Source organism: Protopterus annectens, chromosome 2.part1 (genome assembly GCF_019279795.1).
Source record: "Protopterus annectens isolate FY-2018-M chromosome 2.part1, PAN1.0, whole genome shotgun sequence".
NCBI lineage: Eukaryota > Metazoa > Chordata > Ceratodontiformes > Protopteridae > Protopterus > Protopterus annectens.
The window spans coordinates 1,495,528,975-1,495,546,523 of NC_056729.1; the positions used below are offsets into that span (position 1 = coordinate 1,495,528,975).

The following is a 17,549-nucleotide window of genomic DNA, read 5'->3' on the forward strand; positions in this document are numbered from 1 at the left end:
GATCATCCAGTTATCAAATGGTAAATATACAAATGAATGAATATCAACGTAATACTGACTAAAGACTATATAGTCATTCAAAAGCCCATGGACAGTGACATGCAAGGATTGCACTAAGCTACGGACAGTGTACGGTGAGTATATACTGCTTCTAAAAACAGACTTCAAATGAGACTATTTGATTGACTAAACAAATTCTTTTTAGAAGTGGTAAATCACAGTTGCCAGCAGGAAAAAAAAGTATTCAGTGAACTAAAATCAGCTCAGAATACATATAGAAGGATGCATTATATTCAATATCAGGTCTAATCAGTGCAATGTAATTAGATAAAAAGATGTCTGATGACCTAGATGAAACAACTTATAAAAGTAACCTCATGACTCCACAGCCTTCTTTACAAATTGTTTCAAAGTAAATATCAAAGGAAACATCACTAGTTATCAAAGCTCCAGTCATTATAACAATCAGTATAATTGATGATTTCATTATTAACTGCTTAAGGGTACTTTCTTGTGTTCCCTCTCAATGTTAATAAGTCATTCATCAGTAAAAGAGCTGCCATTATTTAGGGTAGAATTAATATTTAATCAAATCAAAGAAATGCTAATAGAAAAATAAAAATTAACATAACTGCTAGAGTTCTAGCCACACCCGGAGGAAGTGGTCAGCAAATTTTCCAGGTGAGAAATATATGACATCAGGCACAGAAGCTGAAAACTGTGAAGAATCCTGGGAACATGAAAGTAAGGCTGGGTTAAAATATGGAGCACTCAAATGAAGTAATGCCAGGTGTTTCAGCAGCAGCAGAAAGGGCAAGCCACAGATTCACTTACCTTAAGTATAATTATCAGCACATAAATCGATATGAAACTGGTCAGATATTGATGACATTTTCTAGGAAATCTGAACTGCTACAGTACCTCTCAGAGTTTCCAATAAATTGAAACAAGGTATTATTGCAAATAAATAATAGCATCACAATATGGTTTCTGCAGACCCAAAATGTGTATAAGTAATGAAGCACATTCTAATCTTCCCATCCCATCATCACACACGTACACATGCACCCCTTGCAGTACATGGGTAACTTACTCTCTTGTCTCCAGTGTGATGATGATAAGTATTGGTCGTCGGTTCATTCCACCCACACAGCTGCTGTTGCACATGAAGTTGTAAAGTATTGTAGTAAATTCAGTTCCAACCTGCTCCAGAGAGAAAAGCAAAAATGATCCAACTAAGTGAAAACAGATAAAAAAATTAGCACTAGCTTTTATTTACACTGCCTTTTATACCTTTACATCAGTGTATCTGAGTGATGGTGAAAAGGATAACCTCAAGTCTTAAGCTCTTTAGTAAAGAGTCCTTGTTTTCATTCTTGCTTAAAACATACAATCCTAGAAACATTCTGCATAGGTTTTTTAACGTTTTACTTTGCATATAATATTTAACAAGTGGATTTAAAATGTATATTATAGTATAGTGCATAAAATGCCTGCATTCTTTGCAGCAGTGCATTATTTTTCTTTATTTCTCATGACAAAAAAAAAACTCATTTGGCTCTGTAAATGTGCTGCAAGTAGAGTTGTGTAGGAACTTACCATAACAGCACATGTTCTACTGATCACTGTTGCAGTATTCATAATGAATGAATTATCACCGCTGATGTCCAGCCGGGGTACCGACGTTTTAACTTCTCAAGATCATACGTCTGACTTGTGATCTCAGCTTGTAAGTGTAGGGGTATATAGGTGGACATATGACTGAAATACCACAGACCATCTCTAAACCAGTGGCCTGAGGACCCCTGAATATGAGAGAATGGTCAGCTAGGAGGGGAAAAGCATGAAGTGGTATGGAGGCCCCTTTTGTTCTAAAATGCTGCCTACAGTATAGGGACAGAGGGGGGAGAAATAAAAAGTGACCATGAGATTATGGACAAAGAATGTAGAGGGTCAGGAGGGTAGAAAGGAATACTGCAACAGTGATCAGTAGGTCATCTACTGTTATGGTGCATTCTTATACAACTGTACTATGTCCTGACTGAAACCACTGTTGCAGTATTCATAATGAATGGGTGATTCCCAGAGCTGAAGGAGATGTAAGGGTGGCTGGTTAGTGATCTGCAGAACTGTGCAAGAGAACTTAGTTAAGGCAGCTCTAGACCTTAAGGAGGCATTATTTCTGTAGTGTTTAGAGTAGGTGCATTCAGAGGACCAGGTAGCAGCTTCTAGTATGGCCTTGGCATCCTTCCCTTTGTAGAAGGCCCCAGATGATGCTACTGTTAGGATGAGCTTGAGAGCATGAGGGCAAGGACTTACCATGTGCAGAATAGCAAGAGGAGGTCACCTTAGAGATCCCATTCTCAATAGTTTGTTCAAACACTGGTTGGCCCAATCTGGAGTGCATAAAGGAAACAAACAGTTGGTCAGATTTTCTAATAGATTTGGTTTTGTCTATACAGAGTCTTAACTGACTGTGAACATCTAAAGAGTGTAGCAATCTTTTCCTCCTGTTCTGTGGGTTGTAAAAAAAATAGGGAGCTTTATGGTTGTGGTTAAGTAATAGTTTTTTCAATACTTTAGGCATGAATGAAGGGTTAGCTCTCCAGGTCACCCCATCCTTGTTAAAAGTAAGAAGGGGAGGGATGGTCATAAGAGTTTGAAGCTCTGAGACTCTCCTAGCTGAATTAAGAGCTTGAAGGAGAATAGTTTCCAGGTGCAGAATTTGAGGCTTACTAAGACTGCTGGTTCAAAAGGAAACAAACTAATTTTTTCTAGCATGACGCTGAGGTCCCAAGGAGGGATTATGGGCTTCCTTGGTAGTCTAAGATGCAGCATCCCTTTAAAGAATAATGCGACCTCACGTCTGTACATAACAGATGTATTGAGGTGAAGACATGCAGACATGCCTGACAGGTGGGCTTCAATTGAAAAGTAGGCCAGACCTGTATATATGAGCTTACATAGATGTTTTAGTGTGGAAGGTACCTGTGATTTGTTGGTGTCCTGTCCATTTCTGTGGCACCTAAAGGAAAATCTCTTCTATTTGACTATGTAGGATTTTAGAGTGGTGGGTCTCCTGGCTTCTTGGAAAACCTTAATTATGTCCTCTGAAATGTGGTTTCTGTAAGGAATTGAAACACTATCATCCGCAGAGTTAGGTTCAAGGATGACAGGCTGGAGTGTAGAAGTGACTCCTTCGGCTGTGTGATGAGATCTGCTTGTAGTGGCAGTTTGTGGTAACCGCACCTGGTGACATTTAAGATAAGAGGAAAACAATGTTGTTTTGTCCAGAAGGGGATAACTAGCAAATGTTTTGGCTTTTATCTTTTGAGCTTTCGGAAGAATCCTTGTTATGAGAAGTAGAGAAGGGAAGGCATAGAAGAGTCTTGTTGTCCATTGAAAGCTGAAAGCATCTGTCCTGCAGGCTCAGGGGTAAAGGCCCCTGGTGCAAAAGAGGGGGAGCTGTTTGTTGGTCTCTGAAACAAAGATATCTATCTGAAGTGTCCCCATTTGCAGGAAGTCTAGGAAGGCCCATCTGTTCCGGGTCCATTCATGAGGATCCTCTACGGTCTTGCTTACTGCACCTTTGATGGAATGTATGTGGCTAAAACACACGTTTTTCTGGATGGCAATCTTCAAGGCAGTCTATGGTAATCTACAACATTTGTAAGACCTATTTGTTTATGTACCACATGGCGGTGGTATTCTCTGTAAACACTCTTATGGGGCCTGTCCTCTAGATATGAGAAATGACTTGAAGAGCTTGGATTAGGGCCCTCATCGTCTTCATGTTGATGTGGTTCTTTAATAATTTTGGCTGCTCTGTCCAGGCTCCCCATGCCTTCTCAGAGGCATCTGTGTGCATTTCTTGAACTGAAAATGCTGTGGTGAAGGGAAGTCCTGGGATGAGCATCACCTGGTCCCTCCACTAAGAGAAGGCTTTCCTGAGACAAGGTAATAGAGGATTATTGTATCTAGAGGATAAGAGTGCTGGCACCAAACTGTTTTCAGGTGTCACTGGATTTTCTTCATATGTAGTTTGGCTAGAGGGAGCATTGGAATAGTTGCTGCCATGAGTCCTAAGGGCCTTAGTATTTCTCTTGCAGAACATTTGCTGCTGGAGGTCAGGTTGTAAAAGCGATCTGTAAGGCTCTGCACTTTTTCCTGAAGAAGATAGGTCTGGATCTTTTTGGTGTCCAGTCTGCAACCCAGGAAAACTAAGTTCTTAGTTGTCTGCAGGGTGGACTTCTTGTGGTTGAACATGAACCCCAGTTGTGAGATGAGGTTGAAGATTAGTTGGAGAAGTTGCAGGAGTATCTGAGGAGAGGAAGTTTGGATTAACAAGTCATCTATGTAGGGATAAATATTGATTCCCTGTGTTTGACAGAAGGTAATTACTGGTGCCAGACACTGTGAAAACTCTTGGGGCTGTGGAAAGCCCAAAAGGCAAGCAAGAAACTGAAACTGAGATGATCAGCATAAAACTTAAGGAATCTCCTACAAGGGGGAACTGACTGAGTTTCTGGCCTAGGGCTTTTAAGCTTCTTCTTAAGCAGCAGTGATACTTATGGATAAGGGAAATCTGCTTTCTTGGAGTGGGTCAAGCATATAAGACATTGGCTCTTCAGAAAGGTATTGAAGAAGGACAAACTAGACTACAATGCTTAAGTAGAAAGGACTGGGATTGGAACAGGCCTTGTAGTCATGTTCCACTCCTAAGCAGAAAGGAATGGAATTTGCCTACCCCACTCACACTTCCCCCTCCTAGCTGATATTTAATTCTAGTAATCAAAAACACTTTAGAAAAGCAAAGTATGGTTCCCCAATAGGGCACTTACCTTTTTACTCAAAGCAAAAGTCCCAACAACCAAATGACAAACCGACCAATGTTTATGTGGCTTGTGTTTGGGCTGGAGGTGAGGTAATCTGAGGAATTACTCTTGTATATCTGCCTATATACTCCTATGCTTATGAGTTGAGGTCACATTTTGAACATATGATCCTGGGTAGTTAAAGCTTTGGTATTCCAGCTGGACATCAGTGGTGATAACTCATCCATTATGAATACTGCAACAGTGATTTCAGTCAGGACATCACTGTCCATGTCAAAGTAAATTCACTGAGGCATAAAATCATGTTGTGGCAACAAGTTTTATTGTCAAGAATACATTAGTAAATACTGAGATTACACAAGAAGCAAATTAACTTGGCAAACTATGAAAACTAATTTATATACATGAAACAAAGTATACTCAGTTTAGGTAGTACCTTCTGGAATATTTTTTCCAATCGCAATTCATTTCTTAAGCTGACAGCAATATTATAGGTTCATAGGTAGGTACTAGGCTATTGACCCTAGGACCTATATAAGCATAGCCAAATGCCACCCAGGAAAATCATTTTCCTGTGCCCCTGTCGAGCAGAGCCAAAGAAGTGAGCCCCAGGGTGAATTTCTTATCTCCCATCCAATCATCAAGATTTTTCTTGAAGATTGCTAATGAGGAGCTTTGTTTGATATAGATAGGTAGTTTGTTCCAGAGTATGGGAAGTCTCTGGGACAGGAATCTATTCCTCCAGCATGTTCTGTTTATTGTGGTGACAATGTTTAGATCCCTAGAGCATGTAGCTTGGAGGGATTGGGATTTCTTTAAGTGGAGCATGTCCAACAGCTCTGGGTTTGACATAGCTTTGTATCTTAAGCAGAGATCGCCTCTGAGTAGGCGATATGCGATGGAATAAAGCTGGAGTTTTTTGAGACAGTCTGTGTAGGGCATCTGTTTGAGGCTGGTAATCCTCTTTGTGAGGTATTTCAGCGACCTTTCCAGTTGTTGTAGATGCCTTGTGAGGTACGTACCAAAAGGGGCATTGTACTCTATAATGGGTCTAATGAGTGATGAATAGAGGGGAACAATGACCTCTTTTTTCCTGGATGAGAAACCTTTTGTGATAAGGTATGCCACATAGAAGGATTTCCTGACTACTGTGGCGATGTGATTATCAAAGGAGAGACTACTGTCCACCTATGTCCCAAGGTCTCTTATCACATTTCTGGTGTTAAGTAGACTACTGCCTATGTGGTAGTTTCTGGGTATAGGTTTTACCAAAAGGGATGACAAAGCACTTTTTGGCACTGAGCTTGAGGCCATGGCTTTGACACCAGGCATCTGTCTCAGTGAGGCCCTTTTGTAGGATGTCCACATCATTAGGAGTTTTGATTATGACTCCTAGTTTGCAGTCATCTGTGAACTTTGTTAGCCAAAGACCTTCTGTGTTAGCCTGTACTTCAGAGAAGTAGATACCAAACAGGAGAGGACCCAGGACTGAACACTGTGGTACTCCACTTGTCACTGGTCTGAAGTTGGATTTAGAGTCTGCTACTTTCACAGTGTGGGTTCTGTCAGTGAGCCAGTTGGCAACCCATCTTGTGACATAGGGATTTATACCTAGTTTAGTGAGTTTATCTATAATTCCAGAGTGGGGGATGGTGTTGAAAGCCTTGGCGAGATCTAGACAGGCTGCGTGTACCACCTAACCCTCATCTGCGGCTTTGGTGACTGCTTCAAAGAAGTTTATCAGGTTTAGGAGACATGATCTGCCTTTTACAAACCCAAACTGGGTAGGGTCCAGAGTTTGGAGATTACCAATGTCATTGTTTATAAGTTCCATGATGATACATTCCATAGCCTTGCAGACCAGGCTCATCAGGCTAATGGGGCGGTAGTTCCCGGGGTCCGTGGTGGCTCCCCCTTTGTGGAGTGGGATAACCGTTGCTGTGCGTCACTCAGTGGGCATATGCAATTATGCAATCATCATCTAATGGCAGCTCTAACTGTTACATTTCTGAATGTTCTCAAACTCTGAGCGGGTTTCCCATGATATGTGCAGTAATTTTCTCTTACACATACGGCACTTGTAATACATCCAATATTATAATCACAATGTCAGTATGTCTAAATACACTTTTTTGACAATGTCTTTTGCTCACATTGCAGCTTTTAGAGACTGGGTCTTAATGTAGAGATGATAAATCAACAATGAAAGGAGAGTAGTATTGCTGGAATTGAATAAATCCTCAAGTCTTGGTGAGTACATTCATGAGGTGGACTCTGTTTTTCACAAAATCTCACCAAGATGACACTGATATATAGACTGTATTTTATATAGCATATATCAAGGACAGAAGTAGGTTAAAATTAAAAAAAGACAGCTGGGTGCACAAGACCCAGGATAAATAGTGTCAAATCTTTGTAGACAGACTGGTGCAAGGACTGGAAAGAATGACAGCACAGAATCCTCAAGACACAGAAACATTCCTACAATGGGGCTAGGCCAGGCTCAGGGTGAGGACAGCCCCCTTGTTGTAGAAGGAAGTAGTAGTCCACAAAAATCACAAAAATTGATAAGCCAAAAAAGAGCCATAAAGACAATAGAGTGGACTGTTGAAGATAAGAAAGAAATTATGTACTGTTACTATTATGGAAGAAGCCCAGTATTTTCAGATAGAAGATATACAAAAAGATTAAGGGAGAAATTAGACGAAAGAAAAATACTTCCACAAGAAAAACCGTCAGAAGCTTCAAGTAAACGTTTTTGTTCATCAGATTCATGAAAAACATTATACAGACCAAGAAACCTTGGACCATTTGGAAAGAAAAGAGCCGAGCCTGAGGAAGTGCAAAAATATAAAGAACACAATTTAGAAATTTTTGAAAGGTATAAAAAGTAATATATGGACATGGGAAAGAAAGAGAGATCTGATACAGTGCAATATTTATGCAAAGGCGAAAGCCAAATTAATCAATATAAAAAAAAGATGCCCCAAAGATATTTAAAGAGAAATACATGCAAAGGCATTCAGATACGGAAAATTTCAGAATAAAAAATAAGATCACAAAGTGGGGATGCAGAACAGAAGATTAATAAAGTAGAAGTTAAAAAAAAATAGAAGCTGAAGTTATGGATTACTTGCAAAGTGAAGGAGTTAGTGTAGAAAGTCTAACAGAGATTATGGAACAATGAGTTCCCAAAGTAAGGAGAAACAGGAGGAGCAGGAGACATCTGAAGGAGGAATATGAACATGGGAAAGAAAAAGAGATTTAACATGGTGCAGTATTTACGGAAAGGAGAAAGCAAAACTAATCAATACAAAAAGAGTAGCACCAATGATATCTGAAGAGAAATATGGGCAAAGGAATCCAGACATGGAACATTTTACAATACAAAAAATAAGAAAACAAAGAGGAAAAGTAGAAAAGAGGATTAGTAATGGAGAAGTTAAATAAAAACTGAGGTTATGGATTATCTGCAAAGTGAAGGATTTAGTGTGGAAAATCTAACTCAGAGCAGGATAGAGCAATGGATCCCAAAATTAAGGAGAACCCAGTGGAGTGGGAAACATCTGATCAGTTGCCATTAGAAGATACTTTGAAGCCTTCCATAGGAAACCAATACAAACATTCAGTTGGAGTTGCACAGCAAGCAAAGGAACAGGAAACTGGGGCAACTCTGATTCCGTCAATGTTGTTCAGTGATAGGTCAGTGAGTTCCCTTACAAAAGAGCAATGGATGACACAGGATGAAACTGAAGAGAATGTAGCACAGGAAGATGTTCTGGAACTTTCTACAGAATGCCCACAGGAATTGGAGAACAAAGAATGCACCCTCAGTTTAGAAGAAAATGATCTAAGAGAAGAGATGCTTGATTTAATAGAGATGGATAGAAATATTAAGATCAATGAAAGAAACAGACTTACAGAAAGTCAATAAAACCCAAAAAGTTAGAAGTTTGATAAAACAAATGAACACAGTTATTTGTCCATAGATACTCATGCAATGTAACAGAAGTAAATATGATATATTACTGCGCAGGTAAATTAAGAACAGATAAAGTCTTACCACAAAAACACAGGGCAGTAAGGGAAAGGAAGAGGAGAAATTGAATGCCATCATTGAAGTATCAAATAGAGAAAACTATAAAGCAATTAAGACAAGAGATCTCACTTTTAAAAAGAGTATAGAAAAGGGAACAGATCAGCAAAAATACTCAGAGATATAGATGTGATAAACACAATGCGCAGTATCAGAACAGATCAGGATCTATCATGCACTATTGCAAATAATAAACTAAAAGTATCGGTACAGGCAGGAAAACTTAAAATATATGCAGATAAATATAAAGTTCAAAATAAGCACTTTACTGATGACTGAAAACGTTTTATAGAGAATTGGGAAACAAGGCAAAAGGAATTGAAACACCACTGAAAAAAGAAGAAATATATACATTTTGGAGAAATATCTATGAGGATCCTGTGGATACAAGAAGCAGAAGAAGGAATAAGAAATTCAAATGTACAGTATATTAAATGGGATGATGAAATGGCCAGAGAAATGGAAACAAAGTTAAAAAAATCTCTTAACTAGAAAACCCCAGGCCCATTTGCAGTACCTAACTTCTGGATAAAAGTATTAACATCTTTACATGAAGATTTAGCTATGAGTAAGAAATATTTGTATTTGCACCCCAAAAAACCTGGTTAACAACAGGAAAAACAATACTGCTACTTAACAACGAACCTGCAAACTATCCTAAAAACTATACACCAATAACTCGCCTTCTGACATTGTATAAACTATACACTGGAATTGATGCCAACAGAGTTTATAGTCATTTAGAAGAAAACTCAATCATGGCAATATAACAAAAGGGTAATAAAAGAAAGTCATATGGAACAAAGGATCATTTGTTGTTGAATAAAGTCATAATGGTGAACTGTAAAAATGGGAAGACTAACTATGGCATGGATAGACTACAAAAAAGCATCTGACAGCATCTAACAGTCATGGATAAAAGAGTGCTTAAAAATGTATAAGATAGACCCTACACTGCTCAATTACATTACAGCAACCATGCAACAGTGGCAAACCACTCTGCAGTTAAACCATGGTAAAGGAAAAATTAATATTCTATAGATAAAAATTCAAAGGGTGAAATTCCAGGGTGATTAAATGTCACCGCTGCTCTTTTGTCTTGTCCTTAACCCATTAAGCTGTCTACTCAATAGATTAGGTCATGGCTACAATTTGGCTCCCAGAAAACAACAAAGTGTAAAGACTTCTCATCTTCTTTTTGTAGCTGATTTAAAACTGTATAGTTCATCAGATGAGGACCTGAAAGCACAACTGCAAGTAGTCAAAACTTTTTCTGATGATATAAGAAAGTAATTTCATCTGATAAATATGCAAAAGCAGCCTTTAAAGCAGGAAAGCTGTAGCACCACAAAACCATCAGTTTGGGACAGGAATGTGATATAAAAGAACTTGAGCAAGAAGGAGTATATAAATATTTGAAAATTGATGAAGGATCAACAATAAAACATGAACAAAAAAAAATGTCTAAGCTTGTTTCCTGGCTTTCCTGTAAGTAGTCTAGTCCAGATACAGATTTGCTGTATCCAGGGCTGTTTGTAAGTTTCTGAGCCCGCAAGCCTTTCTGTGTTGGAGGGAAGCCTTCTAGCTTATCAGTGGGAGTGGTAAGCACTAGGTAGCTTATGTAAAAAAAAAAAAAAACACTTTATGCATCGCCGCTTAGCTAGGGTGAAACTATTCCCAGTGCCATAAAGTCTGCTCTTCGAATTTTCCATTAGAACTAGCCAGTTTTTTAATTTTAGCAATCAACTTTGTTTGTTTGAGCTCAGCACACATTCAGAACTCATTGTAAGCACTAAATAAGCTACAAATTACTACTGCACTCAACTTTCTTCACTTGTCTAGAGGAAAACAGTTTTTAGTACTTAATAAATACGCACTTATCCAGGCATGTCTAAGGATCAGCTCCCGGTGTTTTCTCCTGTCTACCTGATGACTCTGGCCATCTTGGGGCAATGCAGCAATTGCCTCATGTACACAGACAACCCTCTCCTCCTACTACCCAACACTACAACCTGTGAGAGATGCACTTATATAGCCAAACTGGACTAGACAGTCAAGAGAAGAAGGTAAACACTTGCACCACACCACACTCATCACATAGTACCTCAAAACCTACACCACAAAAACACACACATAGAAACACAAAACACACACCTACATTTGTGGATGCTCTCAATAAAAATCTGCCCAAGCAACAGGGACCTCCAAGGCAGAAACACAAGCAACGTCCACCCACCAACACAACCCAAATGACAAATAGCCCACAAACTCAGTGTGCCACGCAACCACAGCCCATAAGGCATAACAACGTACCCAGCACTCTAGTCATAGCTGACTCTATAGTCAGGCACACTGATGTTCCACTCACTAGGCTAAACAAGGAGAAAGTTACTGTCAGTTACCTGTCAGGGGCCAGGATCCTCCACATAATGCACGCACTCAGGTCACTCCACAACAAGTACAAATATGACTCTGTCATTGTCCATGTTGGTGTGAATGACCTGAGATGTACCTCCCTGGACTACATGAAAAGAGACATGGAGGAGCTGTCTGATCTTGTAGCCCAGGCAGGTATGACCCTAGCTCTCAGCAGCATCCTACCATCACCCAGAATGATACCACAGTACAAGGACAAAATGATTGACTTCAACAATTGGCTAAGCTTCTGGTGTCATTCTAAGGGGATCTAGTATCTGTTGGCCTGGGATGACATGATTGACAGACCACGATGCTTTGCCAGAGATGGCCTTGCACCTGTCGCCCTTGGGATTTCGAAAACTGGCTAAGGCTCTTTCCACCCCTATAGTGCCTTTTTTAGGCAGAAATTCACCACCATAACAGGTACAAGCAAGCAAAATCTGAGGGTAATGCTACTCAATTCTAGAAGTCTAAACCTCAAAATGCACTCACTTGAGGCATTCCTTAAAATGGAGAACATCAACATCTGTGCAGTGAAAGAGACCTGGTTCAAGGCTCCAGAGAGCACCCCTGCATTACGAGGCTATAATTCATACCACACCTTTCGGCCACCTAACCTGGACCGAAACACTAAACGTGGAGGCGTGTCCATATTCATTAAGGATAGCCACACCTCCAGGCTAGTTGCTCAGCATAATGCATCTGAGATTATCCAAGTGCAACTAACTCTGGGCAAGACCGCAATTTAAATTGCAGCTTGCTACAGACATTAGCAGCCCTAGGTCAACTGGTGCCCTAGGCAAAAGGGCTCCACGGCGCCCCCCACCACATTACCTGGTGCCCCCATCCTGGTCTACCTATACCAAATAAATACTGGAAAAGCGCCCCTGCTAGACCGGCGCCCTAGGTGGCTGCCTAGTTGGCCTATGCCTAAGGCCGGCTATGGCTACAGATCCCCCACCATGCCCCAGGATTCCCACTCCTCTTTTCTTGATATACTGGAAAATATTAGGGTACAACCTAACACCCTTATAATAGGCGATTTCAACTACCCTCCATTAACTGGGACAACTACTCATGTACCAACTCTTTTACTCAATGTTTTCTGGAAATCATAAATTCCAATGCCTTGGATCAACTTATCCACACCCCCACCAGGGGTAGCAATATCCTAGACCTGGTCATTACCAACATGGGCAACCGGTGTTCCACACCAGAGGTTAATTCCTCGTTGGTCAGATCCGACCACAAGCTAATCACCCTAGACATCCACATCCTGCCCCCACCCAACCCCCCATTAGGGAAACCACTGTAAAAAAATTTCTACAAAGCCAACTTCATGCTTCTTAAGACAGAAGTGGCAAACTTCATGACACCCATGCAGATGGACAATAGAGGTACGACTGCTGAATCCTACACAAATGCACTTTTCTAAGCACTTACACGAGTGCATGGATCATGCAATCCCTAACAGAACCAAGATGCTATCCTCCAAAAAAAGGAAGCCAATCTGGTGGTCCCCTGCCATAAACAAACTCTACACCAGAAGAAAGAAACTGTTGCAAAAAAGAGTAAAATCCCATGACTGGAGGAACTCCCTGGTCAGCCTCAGTAAGAAGCTGAGATTCCTCATAAAATCCTCCAAAGCTAGTTATGAAAACAAAATCGCCACTGATTCTAAAGACAACAACAAAGCATTCTATAGATATGTCAAGAATCTCAATGGCAACACTCAGATCTGCTCTGAGTTACAGCACAATGGCACTAAATACACAGAACCAATTGATATTGCCAATATCCTGGCAGATAGTTTCAGTACAAACTTACCCCCCCCTCTCATCCCCTAAAGGGCCCATCTCTATACTGGAAGAATGCAAAGTTCCTGTAATCACGGCTGCAGAGGTAAAAGCCGCACTCTTCAAAGCTAAGAACACAGCATCCATGGGACCTGACAACATCCCAGTCTGTGTTCTACACAAACTACAAAACGAACTGGCACCCCACCTAAGTACCATGTTCAATCATAGCCTTACCTCAGACTTTGTGCCCACTGAATGGCGCACAGCGGCGGTCATCCCACTACACAAAGGGGAAGCCACCACGGACCCTGGGAACTACCGCCCCATTAGCCTGACGAGCCTGGTCTGCAAAGCTGTGGAATGTATCATCATGGAACTTATAAAAAATGACATTGGTAATCTCTAAACTCTGGACTCCACCCAGTTCAGGTTTGTAAAAGGCAGATCATGTCTCCTAAACCTGATAGACTTCTTTGAAGCTGTCATCAAAGCCGTAGATGAGGGTAAGGTGGTTCACACAGCCTATCTAGACTCCGCTATGGCTTTTGACACCATCCTCCACTCTGGAATTATAGATAAACTCACTAAAATAGGTATAAATCCCTATGTCACAAGATGGGTTGCCAACTGGCTCACTGACAGAACCCACACTGTGAAAGTAGCAGACTCCAAATCCGACTTCAGACCAGTGACAAGTGGAGTACCACAGGGTTCAGTTCTGGGTCCTCTCCTGTTTGGTATCTACTTCTCTGAAGTACAGGCTAACACAGAAGGTCTTTGGCTAACGAAGTTCATAGATGACTGCAAACTAGGAGCCATAATCAAAACTCCTAACAATGTGGACATCCTACAAAAGGGCCTCACTGAGACAGATGCCTGGTGTCAAAGCCATGGTCTCAAGCTCAGTGCCAAAAAGTGAATTGTCATCCCTTTTAGTAAAAACTCTACCCATGAACTACCACATAGGCAGTAGTCTACTTAACACCAAAAGTGTGATAAGAGACCTTGGGACACAGGTGGACAGTAGTCTCTCCTTTGATAATCACATTGCCACAGTAGTCAGGAAATCCTTCTACATGGCACACCTCATCACAAAAGGTTTCTCATCCAGGAAAAAAGAGGTCATTTTTCCCCTCTACTCATCACTCATTAGACCCATTATAGAATACAGCACCCTTTTTGGTATGTACATCACAAGACATCTACAACTGGAAAGGCAGCAGACATACCTCACAAAGAGGATTACTGGCCTCAAACAGATGCCTTACGCAGACCGTCTCAAAAAACTCTAGCTTTACTTCACCACATATCACCTACTCAGAGGAGATCTCTGCCTAACATACAAAGCTATGTCAAACCCAGAGCTGCTGGACATGCTCCACTTAAAAAAAATCCCAATTCCTCTGAACTACACGCTCTAGGGACCTAAACCTTTTCACCACAATAATCAGAACATGCTGGAGGGATAGATTCCTGTCCCTGAGGCTTCCCATACTCTGGAACAAACTACCTATCTATATCAAACAAAGCTCATCATTAGCACTCTTCAAGAAAAATCTTGATGACTGGATGGGAGATAGGAAATTCACCCCGAAGATCACTTTTGTGGCTCTGCTGAACAGGGGCACAGGAAAATAATTTTCTTGGGTGGTGAAAGCCAGGGTACCTTTTTGGCTAGGCTTATACAGGCCCTAGGGCCAATAGCCTACTACCTACCTATGAACCTATGAACCTATAAACGAATGAAACTTAGTAAGAAATACTTTAGAAGACTTAAATTAATACTGAAAACAGTGTTGACATCTAGTAACAAAGTTCAAGCTATAAACCAATTTGCTCTTCATGTCATAACTTACAGTTTTGGAGTGACTGACTGTCCCCAAAATGTGTTGGATTGGTTGGTCAGGAAAACAAGAAGGATGCTTCATGCTCATCAAATAATTTGTAAAAATCAGTGCATACCAAGACTATATACTCTCCATTATGAAGGAGATATGGGCCTCCTAGAAACTGATTACATGTATAGATCTGCAATTGTGGGAATGCATACATATCTGCTGACCTCACAAGACCCAAAAGTAGTGAAAATTTTGAAAAATAAGGAGAATACGTCTAAGATGACTTCCCTGCTTGGTGTCAAGTGGGAAAGGAAATCAAACCAAAAGTAGATAAAAATCAGGCAGCAATTGAATGTGCCACAAAACAGAAGAAAGAATATACGGTGAAAGATCAGATGAGAAGGCAAGAAATGTGGAAAATGCATAAATATATTTGCAAGTATAGGAAACTCTTGGAACGGCCTCATGTTGATCAGGATCAAAGACAGGAATGGTTAAGCAGAGGTGAATTTAAACCAAAAGACAAAAGGTTAATATTGGTGGCCCAAGATAGTGGACTACTTGTCTTTACTTGCAAGAAAACCAGATATAGTAGTCCATGAAAAGAAGACAAAAATAGCATTGATCATTGAAATTGCTACACCCACTGACTACAGTGTCTTATGTATGGAGAGACACAAAGTCATAAAATACAAGGATTTGCAGGCAGAAATGATGGCAGTGTGGAAGAAGGATACCCAGACAGTTCCAATAGTAGTAAGAGGAACAGGTCTTATAAAAAAGAATTTACAATCGTACTTAGATATGTAACTGATACATGTAACTCTGTACAAATAGAAGAATGAGTCATTACTAGGCACATTGAGGGTGCTGAAGGAGTACTTCTGCCTAACATCAAAGATTGAAACAATACTAGTGTGATGATGTGAGGTATTGCCAGCTATGCCAGTAGAAGTAGGGCAGTGGATGTGTAACATACGCCAGCACAGCTAGCTGGAGTTTTGTGAAGAATTATATGTCATTTGTATATCAAACAGATTTGTATAGGTGCTTGTGTTGAAAATGTATTTGTAAAGCGTCTTGTTTTAAAAATGTACCACAGTGGGTCCTGCTGGACAGAAAAGAAATATGCCTGTATGTCAGACTGTATTGTAACTGTTGAAATGAATATATTGTAACAGAGGATACTGGTAGAGAAAAGGTTAATCTCAGTCCATGTAACTTTGACAAATAGTCTGAAATTAAATTACCTGGTTTAGGCCATAAAGATTGCATCTTACAGTTCTGATTGCAGCCAGAGACAAAAATGTCTATGAAAACCAGGACTAGGAATCCTACTTTATTGTCCTTAGGGATGAACTAATTGCTACCCTGGAAGGCTGGAAGTTTTTGAAATGGTTTTATAGCTTCCATATGCTATAACACATCTTAGCAAAGCTCTGTGTGTGTGTGTGTGTGTGTGTGTGTGTGTGTGTGTGTGTGTGTGTGTGTGTGTGTGTGTGTGTATTATGACACATATGTGCTAGATTGTGGTTCAGTTTCTAGTAAAGGGGGTAGTGTGGAAACATACCTCTCAACTGTACAGATTTATACCTCATATTTTAGATCTGTTTTTCATAAAACTTTGGTTTTCTGCCAAATTATTGGTGAATAATTAAAGACAGAAGTCAGAAAGTAATGACAGACATTTGTGTTTCAGGCTTCATATCCTTCAGAAAATTCAAGCTAATGTAAAACCTGTTATTCCATCAAATTTCTAAGTTTGTAAGAGCAATAATTAAAAAAATGTCCGTATTTTTGTGTCTTTGTCCTTCCATTATTTATGGCTTTGTCCAGATTTCTTGCTCTAAGAGATTGAGAGGTATATGTGGGAACCAGAGTCAAATGATCAGATGTGATGTCATTCTATAGCCAGCACTGAAATGATATTTAGCTATTAGTGAGTGATGTCATTTAGCTCCCAGTAGTCTGTTTGTGAAACCTGACCAGAAGGAGGATGACTCACCTACACCATATTGCCTTGCTCTAGTAAGTGAACTAGGAGACAGTAATTCTTTAGATCAGTCAAGAAAATATAGTAAGATTAAAATATTGTTTTTCTGTATCTGTGTGAATCTTTCCATCTGTATTATTTTTTAATATTTTATGTGATTAAAACTATGGTGTTTATTTTAAATAGATGTTTAGTATTTTCATGTTATTTTATTATTTATTATTAAATATATTTAAACTTTTCATTTGGCTGGTCTTTTAGAGAATATTTTAAATTTTGGGACTACTTAGATTTATTTGGTGACACTGTGGCCATTCCTGAAAGCCTTGCTGTTTGGTCAACATTACCATTGGTATTAGTATTAACTTTACTCAGTTTAACTGGGTAACCTGGTAACAGCTTTACAGTAGTTGGCTTTGTAGTGTTCTGGGGCAGTATCTACCTTATAGTCTGGGCAGAGGAGGCATAGTTGCTAAATTTGTGCCTGCCTTTCCCAGGTGTGTGTGTGTGTGTGTGTGTGTGTGTGTGTGTGTGTGTGTGTGTGTGTGTGTGAAAATCAAATCTCAAAGA

General features: G+C 40.0%; 1 protein-coding gene across 6 annotated transcripts in view; it reads right to left on the reverse strand.

Moving 5' to 3' along the window:
• Positions 1-17,549, reverse strand: part of TP73 (tumor protein p73) — a 1,605,115-nt gene that overhangs the window by 151,244 nt on the left and 1,436,322 nt on the right. For 4 of the 6 annotated variants that reach the window (XM_044062957.1, XM_044062959.1, XM_044062961.1 and 1 more), the window contains one exon: positions 1,094-1,206. In XM_044062957.1, coding sequence (XP_043918892.1) covers positions 1,094-1,206 — 113 coding nt within the window. The remainder of the gene's footprint in view (positions 1-1,093; positions 1,207-17,549) is intronic. The other 2 variants (XM_044062958.1, XM_044062960.1) reach the window with 1 other exon arrangement.